General features: G+C 44.3%; 1 protein-coding gene across 2 annotated transcripts in view; it reads left to right on the forward strand.

Annotated features, from left to right (window-relative positions):
- Positions 1–13,592, forward strand: part of sgcd (sarcoglycan, delta (dystrophin-associated glycoprotein)) — a 316,040-nt gene that overhangs the window by 276,625 nt on the left and 25,823 nt on the right. For both annotated transcript variants that reach the window (XM_030438196.1, XM_030438195.1), the window contains one exon: positions 11,498–11,570. In XM_030438196.1, coding sequence (XP_030294056.1) covers positions 11,498–11,570 — 73 coding nt within the window. The remainder of the gene's footprint in view (positions 1–11,497; positions 11,571–13,592) is intronic.

Consider the following 13,592-nt stretch of genomic DNA (forward strand, 5'->3'; position numbering starts at 1 on the left):
CAATAAGGTGTTGGATGGATGGGGGTGGATGGAGGTCTGTGCACGCCAGTCGGGTTCTTCCACACTGAATGAATGATTATGAATGTGGTTATGTTCACGGAGGCCTCGTCAGGACGTCGCTGTACGCTGCAACAAAAGTGAAGGCGTCGTCCACATACTTTTGGCCATGCTGTCTACACCACACGGAAAAAATCTCAAATCTCAAATGAAATATCAGCCTTCACCCGCTCAGTTGAAATGTTCCATCACACCCCGACTCTCCTTCTGCAAAGTGCTGCTCGTAGTGAAACAGGACAGATGAAAGGAGACATTTAAATCGTCCTCAGCTGCTTTCAGACTCATCAAACGTGTCTGCTGTGAGCGTTCTCAAACAGTTTCCAGCGTGTTGTATTTTCAAGATGCGCAAAGTGCAAATGAATGAACTGGAAGGACTTATAGCACACAAACACACACACACACACACACACACGCCGCCATGCTAATCAGCTTGGCCCTACACTCCTCCAGCCGACGTCCCCGGCAGGCCTATTTGCAGAGGAATATCAAACGTCCTGCTCACTATCATTCTTTCCAATTAGAGGCTCAGGACTTCATTACTGCCGCCCCGCAGGCTGCGAGGCTTCAAACACTCAGAGACAGAAGGACGGGCAGACAGACAGGCAGGCTGACATCAAGGTCCAGGCTCTTAAACTTATCTCTTACGATCTTTGTTGAAGATTAAAGCACATTATCCACGGTGAGTTCTGCAGCGTCCAAACGTCCGTCTGTCCGTCTCCCTGATGTGTCGGCGCTGCGTGTTGAATGGCTGTGCGTCAGTTTGTCTCTTCGTCTGTTTGTCCTGAGAGAGCGAGGAGGATTTTTATTACAGCTTCTGCAATATCATTAACATTACTGCCACTAAGACCTGAGAGGGACGGAAATACAACAGGAACCTTGACGACCTCTCATGTGACTGTAGTGGACGATAATTTAAGCTTAATTATTTTTATTGTTTGATGTCTTCCAGTAGAGAGTCAGTGAGAGAGTCAGGAAGTCGGGGAATGCGACAAAACGAGAATAAAAGTTGAAGGACGTAACCACGTTTCCGCCTGAGTCACGTAGACGTAACCATGAGGACAACAACTCCCATGATCCTTCACTGGCTAGGTCTTTTGTTTTGTTTTGATTGTGAGACTTCTGCTGGCAGAAATCACATACAGACAAGTAAAAGAGAATAAAACGTTTTATAAAATATGTGGATTTTTTTCCCCAAAATTAGCAAATCATTTATACTTCTTTCCATCACATGCAGCCGCGTTAGCACCTCTGTAAGGCTCCACTTGATCTAAATGCTAACACCAGTATGCTAACATGCTGATTTTCTCAGGTAACATCTAATGTGTTCCTATCTTTGTGTTAGCGTGCTGACATTAGCTTATTAGTGCTCAACACAAATTAGAGCTGAGGCTGATGAGAATGTCATTAGTCTTTCAGGCGTTGAACAAATTACAATTTTTTGACTTGATGATGCCAATAAATGTAAAAAAAAAAGTGACTTCAGGTCCTCCTCCGGCACCGTGAATCTAATTCCAATCCATCCAACGGTCGAGATGATTAGTCGTGAACCGATCGACTGACAGACTGTCGTCGGCGTCCCTGCAGCGGAGCCACCAGCGTGTTACTGATTGACTCGTCATAGATTTAATACTCGGAGTGTCAGAGCGGTGCTGCCGGTCGGCCTTTTCCCTCACATCCACATGTGTGAAATGAAACTTAATTTGAAAAGGTGTTGGCTCTCCGACACGCCGGTAGAAAAAAAAAAATCTCAATCAGGACACATTTTTCTGCGGCGTGAAGAAGATGATTGAGCTCGTACGTAACTCGCTGTCTTTTTTCTCTCTTCTGTGTTTCATGATGACGGTGTGGAAATAATCAGATGATGTCCTCGTGCAGTCACTTTAATCATCTTTGTCCCGGGGAGCTGACTGATTACCACCGCTCAGCTCATATTTCTGAACTGTGGCGACGACGATGATGATGATGATGATGATGATGATGACGGCGTGCGTGTGTGTGTGTGTGTGTGTGTGTGTGTGTGAGAGAGAGATTGGAATAATTTAAATGAAAAGTTTTGGCTGACTTGGCGAGCTTCATATTCCGGCCTTCTAAGAATATATTTTACATTAAAGATAAATAATTCAGACACATTTAAAAATGCATACGGCGCGGCTCCTTTCAGGATTGTTTTATGTCACGGAATAAAATCTGTGTCGAACTTTTAACAGAGACGAGAGAGCAGAGCTGACTTAAAGACCGGATCGGTATTTAAACCACTGAATCGAGTGTGTTTGTAACACACAAGGTGGAAGAAAAAAAGATGCATGTTGTTCAGATACAAAGCAACGGCGAACAACGGCGTCTTTGTACGAGAACAAGGATGCAAATCTCAGATCTCAGCTTAAAATGTGTGTCAGTAACCCTCCTGTGTTTCAGCTGTCAGACGCGCAGACAGTCAGGAGGATTTCTAAACTTTGGCAGAGTGTTTTTTGTACGTTGATGCAGAAAAAGCTCAAGAACATGAGCTCAGTGGGGAAGTCTGAGCAGAGACTAATGCACGAGGCGGAGTCTGAGCAGGAGAAGCTCGATGTGTCCTGCGCAGATCTGGGGTCAGACTGGTGACCTGGACGTTGGATAACTCAGCCTCCCCAGCGCAGCTTCACACGGCGGCCTGTGGAGATCGAAGCTGATGACGACGAGACGAGATGAGGCTTCTTCGTCTTCTTCATCTTCTTCATCTTCATGCTCAGATGTCCAACAAGTCTTGACTTATTTATGATTTCAACCCGTTAATCCACAGTCTGTAATCTTCCAAACTCCTTGCGGAGCCTTCAGAACTGCACCTACACTGTTGTTTTTGTCTCGTGTTATTTGGGCTGACAGCTCGTCACTCGGTGCAGGCTGGGATGGATGTTACAGCTGTCACTGTGGATGGGTGCCGTGTATCTGCCGTCGCCGATGCCACACCGGCATTGTTAAAATGTCTCTCGCTTTTCGTGGCGATCACTGTCGGGCTCGCCTGTCACTCCGGCGGCGGCGGCGGCGGCGGTGTCTCTCTGCTCTGTCAGCATATTTAAGCAGAGGGAAAAAAAGGAAAAAAGGCATAAGTTTTGGACTGAAACGACCCAGAGCAAATGATTTATATTCACCTGCAGTGTGGAAGGAATCGACGGTGGCTTGTCACGTCGCTCCTAGCGGGGCTGTAATCCGCCCGCTGCATACTGTATGTGACGAGTCGGAGTTGGGTTGAGCAAGAAGCGATCCATCTGTCACCGGGCCGCCATGGTTAGCTTCTCTCTCTGCTCTATTCCCTTTTTTTTTCTCCTGCTCCGCTCTCTCAAATGTTTCTCCTCCGTTCCTCCATCTCCTTCTCAGTTTTCCTCCTGCATTCAGTGCTTACTTTGATCTCTAAACTCTCTCTTTCCTTTCTCTAATCCGCAGGCTGCAAACGCTATTTGACAGCCTATACTTCCTGTTGAGGTGGAGAATTGCCCTCCCTTAATAAGAGCTCCTGATTTCCTTATAGCGCTCAGAGAAGAAAGGGGCAAAGCCTCTCAACAGGGAGCGCTGGCTATTTATTAGCGAGGGCTGCTGGCTACACCTCCGGTCTGACTGAAATACTAAAATGGAAGAATGCGATACACTCCGGAGCAGAGAAAATGAGAGCGAGTGTGATGATGGAGCGAAAGAGAAAGATAATAGAGGGCAGAGAGAGAGAGAGAAACATTAAATGGGTGAATATTAAACTTCCTGCTCCTGCACAGCTGTGGAGGCCGGTCTGTCTCTGTCCTCAGGATGTTATATACTCACCTCCAGGAGGGGGCAATTTTGCTTGTAATGACTGTGACCAGAAACGCAGCTTTGGTGCCGGGTTGAAAAGAAAAATGAGAGCGCCGTGAGAGCTCATCTGCTGGAGAACCTCGAGTTCCATCAATCCAACCACAATGTGGATCCACGAGAGTCCGATGTAAGCAAAGCTCTCGGCTCGAAACAAACTAAATCTGTGCATGTTAAAGGGATATTCCGGTGTAAGCGTGAAACTGTGTTAGACTCCCTCTCGAGGGATCAAGTTAGCAGACCGCGAATTTACGGAGTTTTATCAACCTCAAAAACGACCACAGGACAACAATACACTGCAGTAAATGGATCCAAATATAAACCGCCACCAAAAAGCCACAAATAATGCTCAGAACAGCACCAAACTTCAGCAACAGTACAAATAGGGTCTCAGCACATAGTCCGGGGCATCTAACCTCCGCTAGCTTAGCTGGATTTCTACTGAAAAGCTGACTAAATTTACCACTCTTCTGCAGCAGCTTCCTGTTGACGGGAAGTCCCGACGAGTCGATTACCGAGTGCAGTAGAGTTCCGCGGCTCATGGGTGAAAATGTATGATTATGACTCCATGGAAAAGCAATCAAAGTTCATATGTGTCTTACCTGCCAGTTTATAACAGTTATTATCGAGAGCGGACAGGGAAAAGAACGGAATTGAGCATTTCTAACCGCACTCGGTAATCGTCGTGTCGGGACTTCCCCGACCCGGAAGCTGATGGAGGAGAGTTGATCTGTTTTTAGCTTCACAATAGAAATCCAGCTAAGCTAGCGGAGGTTAGATGCCCCGGACTATGTGCTGAGACCCTATTTGTACTGTTAAAGTAAATTACAGTACTTCATGGCAGAAATCACTACTGAACACAGCGAATGCCACAAATCGCTTCTATCTAACAGCATGAGAGTGGGATTGCTCGTCTTCTTCTTCTGGTGGGAAGAGAGCGGCTTTCATGCACTTCAACGTCCAGTCAGGTCATAATTTCACAGTTAGACATCTGGACGGCGGCCACGGATTCATCGAGCCGCTCGAAGCGTTGAAGGGTCCCGCGCGGCCGCCATCGCGCTCGAACCGTCCTCATTTACATCTGTTGATTCGTTGGGATTGAATGTAGAGTTGCGCGCGTCGCCGGTGGTTAATCACAGACAGCAGGACAGGTCGCCTGCTGTTTTTTATCACGCCCATGCAAGTACACACACACACACACACACACACATAAGTTAGCATGGGTTACAGCCAGCTGTGTGACTGCACATGTTAATCCAGCTCACATGTTTCAGGGAGGAATGTGACATTAATACTGATGTCTGATCTAACACAGTATGTGCGTCTGTGTACGACTGTGTGCATTTAAATGCAGCATGTATAGTTAAGCATAACAGGCGTTGTGCATTAGCATAAAGTGGAGGCAGACTGCGCTGATAGATTTCATTCCTGACTTCTTCGCTGTGTTCTTCCGCAACAGCAGGAGATGCAACGAGGGTGGTTATGTGATGGGGTGCGCTGTTTTGTATTCTCATACTCAAATTATGATGTGTTAGTTATAGTTCAGTCGTCACGCGTCAAGGAATTGATCATTTATGGCAAACTGACGCGGATTTGCTGGAAGAGGTTCTGCTGTTTTAATGGAGAGGGGGAACTATTCCTCCATTAGAGTGAAACTCTTACCAAAAAGCATCCAAGGCTTTATTTGTGATTGAATATGAGTCAAACCTTTGCGTAAAAGCATAATTACGACGAAAGAGGCACTTTTAAGATTTACAGTAGTTTCGTTTTCGGGCAAGCTAATTTTCAATGGGAGTCTTGCGGGCACTTTTACGCTAGCATCAAAATCTCTATTTCTAAAACAGTAAGAAGGCTCGACACAACATGAAACTTTGCTCGTAGTATCACCAGGGTCTCTACACATGAACACGAGCATTGAGAACATTGTTTGTGTACACAGAGTTTACTAAAAAGAAGGTTTTTGGACAACTCACGTTAGCAGTAGCATCTCCAGAGCGCCGCCGTCATGGCAGACAAAAAGTGACCTAACAGGAAGGCTTGAGGAGCGGTCCACCATTACTCTCTTGCCTGTCAGGTCGCACTCGGGGATCAACACTTTTTGTCTGCCATGACGGCGGCGCGCCGCAGATGCTACTGCTAACGTGAGTAGTTCAAAAACCTTCTTTTTAGTAAACTCTGTGCAGCACCGACAGGAAGCAGAGCGTTGTTTCTGCTAAACAGCACCACCTAAAAAAAGGTAGATCTGTGAAAAATATACGCTATGTTTCGAACATTTTCGCCGCTTTACTTTGCCATCAGACAGCCCTTTAATTTGGCACTACATTCTCTTAACCGCACAACGTTTGTATTCCTACGCACGAGAACAGCTGTGCCTGCCACGCACTGTACTACGCTGCTGTCTGATGCATAAGCGAGGCTACATTCAAATGGATATATATAGGTGACAAAACAAAGTAAAAATACTTTTTATGTCATTTGGCAGAAGGACATATTTCAGATTAACATATATTATTAGATTATAGTTAATGATGCATGGTCATTATTTAAATATTTGCTTCTGATTCTAATTAGGGTATTTAAGAAAACACTTAAGTAATGTACAAGTACCTCAAACTTGGAGTGAAGTAGAGTACTTTTGTGAATGTATTTAGTTACTTTCCACCACTCAGTAGTAGTAAAGAGAGTGACAGTTACTTACAAAATACAAGAACACGCTAAATTGTAAAAAATGTTTTAAAACAAAACTATATCCAGTCTCCTCCAGGATTTTATATAATGCGCCAACTTTAATTCACATAAAAAAGGCGAGAAGATATTAAAAGATGACAGTAAAACACTGCAGCCATATGCAGCCATATGTATCAAGATAAATGCAGGATTTTGGTTTGGGGTTATTGCTGCTCGTGTACAGTCGGCCACCGTCACCAATCATTGAAATTATTCCTGCAGGGAGTTTCTTCTGTGCCTTCGTGTGTCTCTATATTTCATCACCTCTTGAGATACTTCAGGCCACAACTGATGATATCTGCCCCTGGTCTGACTACCGCCTCGTAAACACACACACACACTGATACACATCCACATAGATGCACACGGACACATTAATCTTTGACGGCATCATTTATTTTCTCAGCTGACCCTCCCCTCCCTCGCTGGTCCCTGAACATGACAGCGCAGTGACATATCGCTGCTGTCTGCTCAGTATTCATGCGGAGCGTCTGATCAGAAATCAGATAGAATCGAGTTTTATTATTCACACAAGTGCGCATGAATGGAGACGTCACAGTCTGCTCGGTACAAATAAAGACAGCCGGGAGAAAAAATATAAACATCTGCGCTGTCATAATGTCAATAATCTGTGACATTTAATGTGAGTGAATGTCAGGACTTCAAACTCTTCATCAGTGTCTGACACACAACTACAGCCTGACCCAGATTTTATGTTTTGTTTCTGCAGATACTGTAGCTCAAACACAGCAATCCAGAATAAATGTTTCCAATTTACGTTTATGCTGAAACTTTAAATTTCTTCATGTTAAGGAGGTCTTATTATGCAAATTTGCAGGTTCATACTTTTATCTAGGGGTCCTATTAAAATAGATTGACATACTTTGATTTTAAAGTCTCTGTTTTAGCTACAGAGTGAGACATCTTTCCTCTGTTCAATCTTTGGTGAGAGCTGCCCATGCGCATTACTTAATGGGCAGGGTGTAGCCAATCAGAGGCAGCGTGGGCCTCTACCGAGCAAGGTAGTGTGATCTAAAATAACGCAGCTGGGAGTGCTTATATTTTATAATGCGTACATATTAAAAATCACTTTGCAGATCTTTTTGATGCACAAAAATGCTACATAACACAATGAAGGAAAGGCAAAAACACCCAAAAGCAGAGTAAGACCAAGGTTTAAATGTTCGATTTCACGCTGTAGCAAAGTTGTGCTAATTGTGTTGTAAGTTTGAGGCACTGAAACCAGGGTTAGCAAAACATCATGGTCATCACAGCCTTCCTACCTACGTTAATGTGAACATGATCTGACACGTACTGTGTTATAGAAATGTTCGTAAAGGGACGTATGACATGAAATGTGAACATATCTGTTGGTTTGCAGAAACATAAAATGGGAACAATGTATTCTGGAGACTGGGCTGAGTGGCGTCTTCTCCCTACAAATGGTTCAACTACACATAATACTAAACTGTCCAGAAATAAAGCTGATTTGTTTTCATCACTGATGGCCCTTTAATAACCCTTTATAACTCTAAATTCCATTTTTAAGCACACATACAGTATTAAAAGTAAAACCAATGTTTCGGTCCTCTCTGCTGTCGGTGGTGGGTGCATCACCGTGTTTGAACTTTTCTATATGGGTGATAAAATGTTGGTTTGAATGAACTAAAATGACACTGGCTTTATCCTTTAAAGACAGAGTGACAGCCGAGAGCAAAGTAAAGGGCTTTTTTGTTCTTTTTATTCTGGCTGAGAGTCGGGATTTTCTAATGGGGGGCTTCTGTTTTATCTTCACTCACTTTACTGCAGGAGAGAGTCAGTGACATGCACCGAGGCATCCACTTCACTTTACATCCTCCTCTCTGTACTCTCTGCCTCTAACTGACTGAGCGGTGGGTATTTAAATGTCACCGGAGCTTTTCATGAGCTGCTGGAAACATATTCTCTTTTCTTCTCTAAGCCCTCAGGTTTGTTTCACCTCTTCAGAAAAAGAAACACCCAAAAAACGAGGGAATTAATCTACGAAATGCAGAGAAGATATAGCACTTGTTGCCTCTTATTTCCCCAAAATAATCAACTCAATATTCACAGCTTGTGTTAAACGTATTTCACGTGTTAATTCTTTGTGTTCTTATGGATTAACAACGACGTGTTAAACTTTCATCTCGTCACCACAAGCAAACTTTCGGCGAGAGTTTAATTCATTTGGGGAGAAAAAAGAAGCGTGGAACAGAAGTGTCTCCACCTGTAGCAGTCATTAACGGGAGAGTTATTTATCCCACACGGGCGAGTCGAAGCTCCAGCCTGCATAAATATATTTTATTTCCCTGACTTTCCGACAGGTTGAGCGGTGTTATGAAGAGCTCCCTGGAGGAAACGGGAGTGTTGTAAATATCTCCAGACGTCAGTGAAACTCAACCATTAAACGCCTGTTAAACTGAAAAATACTCAAACTTGTCAAACTTGTTGTGACATGACTGAACGTCTGCAGGTGGCTTCCACATAAATGTTTTAAACCGGAGAGAAAAGTTGTTGTTGTCACTCGTGGTTGTGTAATTTTAAATAACTCAAATCAGCATGGAAGTGTTCTGGCAAATTTGGCAATATGCTTTTACCTTTTGGATCGGACCAGGTATCGCCGCGGGGAGTCTTCACAGCGACGGGGGCGGCTGACTGTGTGAGGGAAGTACATTCAAAATAAAGTTCAACAACTCGACACTGATTTTCGGTTCCACACGATACTGACGTTCAGGCCTCAGGAGGTGAAAGTCCTGTGTTTGACCTGTCGGGCATCTCTTCCGGTTCTTAAAGGGATATTCCGGTGTCCCAATAGAAATCCAGCTAAGCTAGCGGAGGTTAGATGCCCCGGACTATGTGCTGAGACCCTATTTGTGCTGTTGCTGAAGTTTGGTGCTGTTCTGAGCATTATTTGTGGCTTTTTGGTGGCGGTTTATATTTGGATCCATTTACTGCAGTGTATTGTTGTCGTGCGGTCGTTTCTGAGGTTGTTAAAACTCCGTAAATTAGCGGTCTGCTAACTTGATCTCTCGAGAGGGAGTTTAACACAGTTTCACGGTGATTTAGACCATGGATTAAATTTACACCGGAATATCCCTTTAATCCGGACAGATCACACGATGAAAACTGCTCCACGAGAAAGCGATCCGTCCTCCCCGTGTTGTCCTCCTCCAAGCCGCCTAACCGTCCCACCACTCGTCAGTTGCATGAGCGGTGAGGTCGTTATTGGGTTTAATTTTCCCACTAACTGATGAGAACTGAGTGATGGATCCATCCAGTAAACTCGGAGCAGTTAGCTCAACATCTGACGTGAAGTTTGGAAACATAATGCAGGTCTAAGAGGTTTTATTTCTGTAAATTAACTCACAGCGACCTGAACAGCTGCGTCAGTGTCAGTCGTCAATACTTTTGCAGCAATTTTTCTGGTGCTAGTTTCGTAATTCTGACTCAGGAAGGTGATGTACCCGTTCTGAATGCCACCGACAAAGCTCTCAGACTTTAATCAATCATAGGGAGACGAGGGCCGAGGCCTGGACCAGGATAATATATCTGGACCACATCGGTGCGCCTGCATTTTCAATTTGATGTTGACCATCAGCTCTGACTGCCTCTCATCATGTTTCTGTCCTGATGAAGTCGCATTCTGTCGATCGCTTGATTCCTCCTGGTGTCAGGAGTGCTTTCAGAGTAATATAAAAGTCTGTGTGTGACAAACTGACATATTAACCAGTTACTGAAAAGCACAATGTATTTTCTACTCTACACTATGTTTTTTTTCATTGTTTCACAGCGTTTGAAACGCGTTTTTAAACTTGCACCTGTTACAAGATCTTCACTCAGGACTGGAGATAAATTCTTGTTGCATTTGACATTAGGATTTTTTGTTTATTCTCCGTCTATCTCACTTGTAAAAACTTGAGCGTGTGTCACGGAGCGAGAGGCGTTTGGACTCCCAGCGGTGCCTCGAAGCACATTTAGTCGTAGCCATTGATCCGCCCCTGATGCTTTGTTGATTTGGTGTACCTGAATGCTTCGGTTTACTTGAGCTGAGCTGCGGTATCGGCACTACAGTCAATCAGAGTCCTAAACGTCTGCAGGCTCACAGCTGGGCCTGCGCTGCTGCTGATTACACACCGTGACATAAAAAATGCTTTGAGAGTTTCTTATATTAACCACCGGCCGCCGATGACGCATGCTTTTGTCCCTTTTGACACTATCGCCGAGTGAGAACGTGAACATGTTGTGATCCGTGTGTCCGTCTTTGTCTTGTGGTGAATGTTTCATCAAGTCCCCTTTGAGAAAAACATAATTCTAGGTTTCATAAATCAACTTAAAACTTCACATCTCGCCTTGATGAACTCTCCTGACTGTTCGGTTGTTTCTGATGTTACCGGACCAAATGTTACCGTTCCCGTATCCTCTCACGCCACATCGTGCTGTTGCCTCTTATTTAAGAGTCACCTCACTGCCTCCAGGAGGTCACGAATAAAAATGCAGCCTGGAGATGGAGTCTCCAAACAGCAGGAGACAGTCTGCACAGTAAGCAGAGCATGTCTTTGAGTTCACGTTGTCTTGAACTCTCAGCGCTGCTCTGAGCTTCTGAAGCAGAAGCTTTGAATTTATTCTATTTGCTTTCATGATGAAATAACATTTTCATTTTAAAATCACCCCTGTGATGTTCCCGTCGGAGGATTTTTTTCCTTATCAGATGCGCGTGCGTTCAGGTTATCGGCGAGGCGAGGCGAGCCGAGGGGCCGCCGCGCGCGCCGACTGGAGCCGTATAGATCGGACGAGTCTCAGAGATTATGTCCATTGATCGGACAGGAGGGGTTTGTGGTTTCAATCGACGGCGGTCTGATGTTGTGTTCTCTGATTTCAGGGGCCGAAGGAGCCGTGTTCAGCAAATCAGTGGAGACGCCGCACGTCAGGGCCGAGCCGTTCAAGGAGCTACGGTGAGTCCACGGGACATGGATGTGTGCAGTACAGACATACATACATATGAGCGTCCGCAGGCAGGTGTAGGTGAACTGTTCACCCCTCCCACTTTCCAAATCAACACTCAGATGTTCATCGAAAACCAATAAACATCAGAGCAACATCTCCTCTATCAGCAGGAAATGAATGTGAGAGGCATAACATGAGAGTGCGGACTGAAGATAAGCAGGGAGAAGATTTATCTCAAGTGAGAGGGTGGAGAGGAAAGAGGGGGAGGAGAACAGACACCAGGAGAACGGGATAAAACAGAAAGATGATGGCAGGAAGAGGTGAAAAGAAAGCTGTCCATTCAGCCGAACTCAGGTGAAACAGTGACCACTTGGAACAAACTGATCATGCATACACGGTCCGCTGAGAGCTGGATTATGCTGCAGGGGTGAATTGACATTTACGGAAGCCCCGAGGGGCCAAGTGGGAAATGTATTTTGTGGTGATCTAAACTGTTTTCTCTCCTCTGTGTCTGTGACTTGAGAGCTGGTGAGGAAAAGTTCTGCCAGGATAATCTTTCATTTCTTTTCCACCTGTGAAATTTGAAAAAAAGAAAAAAAATTCAGCAGAAAAAAATATTTTTGGTCATTTTTTTCAAGATAAAACAATGATTTTTCACATTTTCACAAAAATAAAGTAACTTATGAAGATTATCGACATACAATATAAGTCATTTGTCATTGCCCTCCTAGAAAAATAAGCAATTTCGAATGTTAACGTTTTTTTGACTTGACACAGTGAAGTTAGGTTTTGGTTTTTAAAGGACTCAGTAGGTTTGAGGAAAGACAACCTTGTTATTGTTCGAGGATCTTGGCTGGTTGGTTAATAAATAATCCCGTTAATGGTCTAGAGAAAGAAAAGTGGACTTTCTTTTAGTAGGAAATCAAACTGCCGTCAAAGTCTGATGTTTTGTCGAGTCGTCCGTCAGCGATCTTCTCCTCCCTCTGTTGTCTTTGTAGCTCTATAACGTCTCCAAACTTTGCTGGCAACACGAACACTTTCATTTTGATGCAGATTAGTGGCTCGTCAGTCAGACACAAACATCTGTTGTTGTTGTTGTTTGGCATTTGCTGAGATAAATGTGAATTTTAAATTCACCAAATTATTATCATCAGCCGTCCATGGAGCCACTTTCACTAATTGTAGGTCAACCAAAACAACACTTTTCATGATAATACTGAGTCGTATCGATGTGGTTACTTACCACGATGACTCCAGAGGGGTTTGGCCAGCAGCTCTGCAGCTTCATAGAACTTTTTAGCCTCCTGTGGCTCGTTGTTTTGGTTTCTATAGTAGATGTCCCGTGTGATTCCCTGTCAGGAGTCTGTCTGCCTTGTTTCCAGATTAATTATTTATAAGCTACAGCTACGGTAACTCACGCTGCACACGTAACCTGCTCTGAGGTTAAGTTTGAGATAAAATATCAACACGTGTAAAAACAACGCCGTCTAACCAATCAGATGATGCCACTCTGGAAAATACATCATCGTTCATAGAAGATTAACTTACTTTATTTATTTTAAAGTTACCTCTTCACTTGTTAAATCTTCCACTCTGCTACCAGGAGACTCGTTCATGTTTGTGATTGGTCGTATGATGCAAACACAAGCTGCAAGCTGGAGTGTTTTTTCCTCTGAGCAGAATGAAAACGGGTGCAGCCAAGACGAGTCGAGCTCGGACAAACTGTACAATAAACCTCCCAGTTCCACACTTAGTTACGTGTCGGAGCTGTGTGTTGTGTGTGTGTGTGTGTGTGTGTCAGATAAATGTTCAGTTCTTGGCCAAAAAAATCAATGCAGACCACAGTCTCCCTTCGCCCCGAGGGAGCAAATATACACCGCCACGTTTTCAGACCTGAGAGTTCGATAATCACGAGGCTCTGGGTGGGATATCAGTTGGAGGTGGTCAGGTGTCACATTTCATCAGCTGTCAGACGGGAATCAGTCAAATTTAGCTGTGACAGCGGCGCCTCCACCCTCCTGTGTGTGTGT

Source organism: Sparus aurata, chromosome 13, assembly GCF_900880675.1.
Source record: "Sparus aurata chromosome 13, fSpaAur1.1, whole genome shotgun sequence".
Lineage (NCBI taxonomy): Eukaryota > Metazoa > Chordata > Actinopteri > Spariformes > Sparidae > Sparus > Sparus aurata.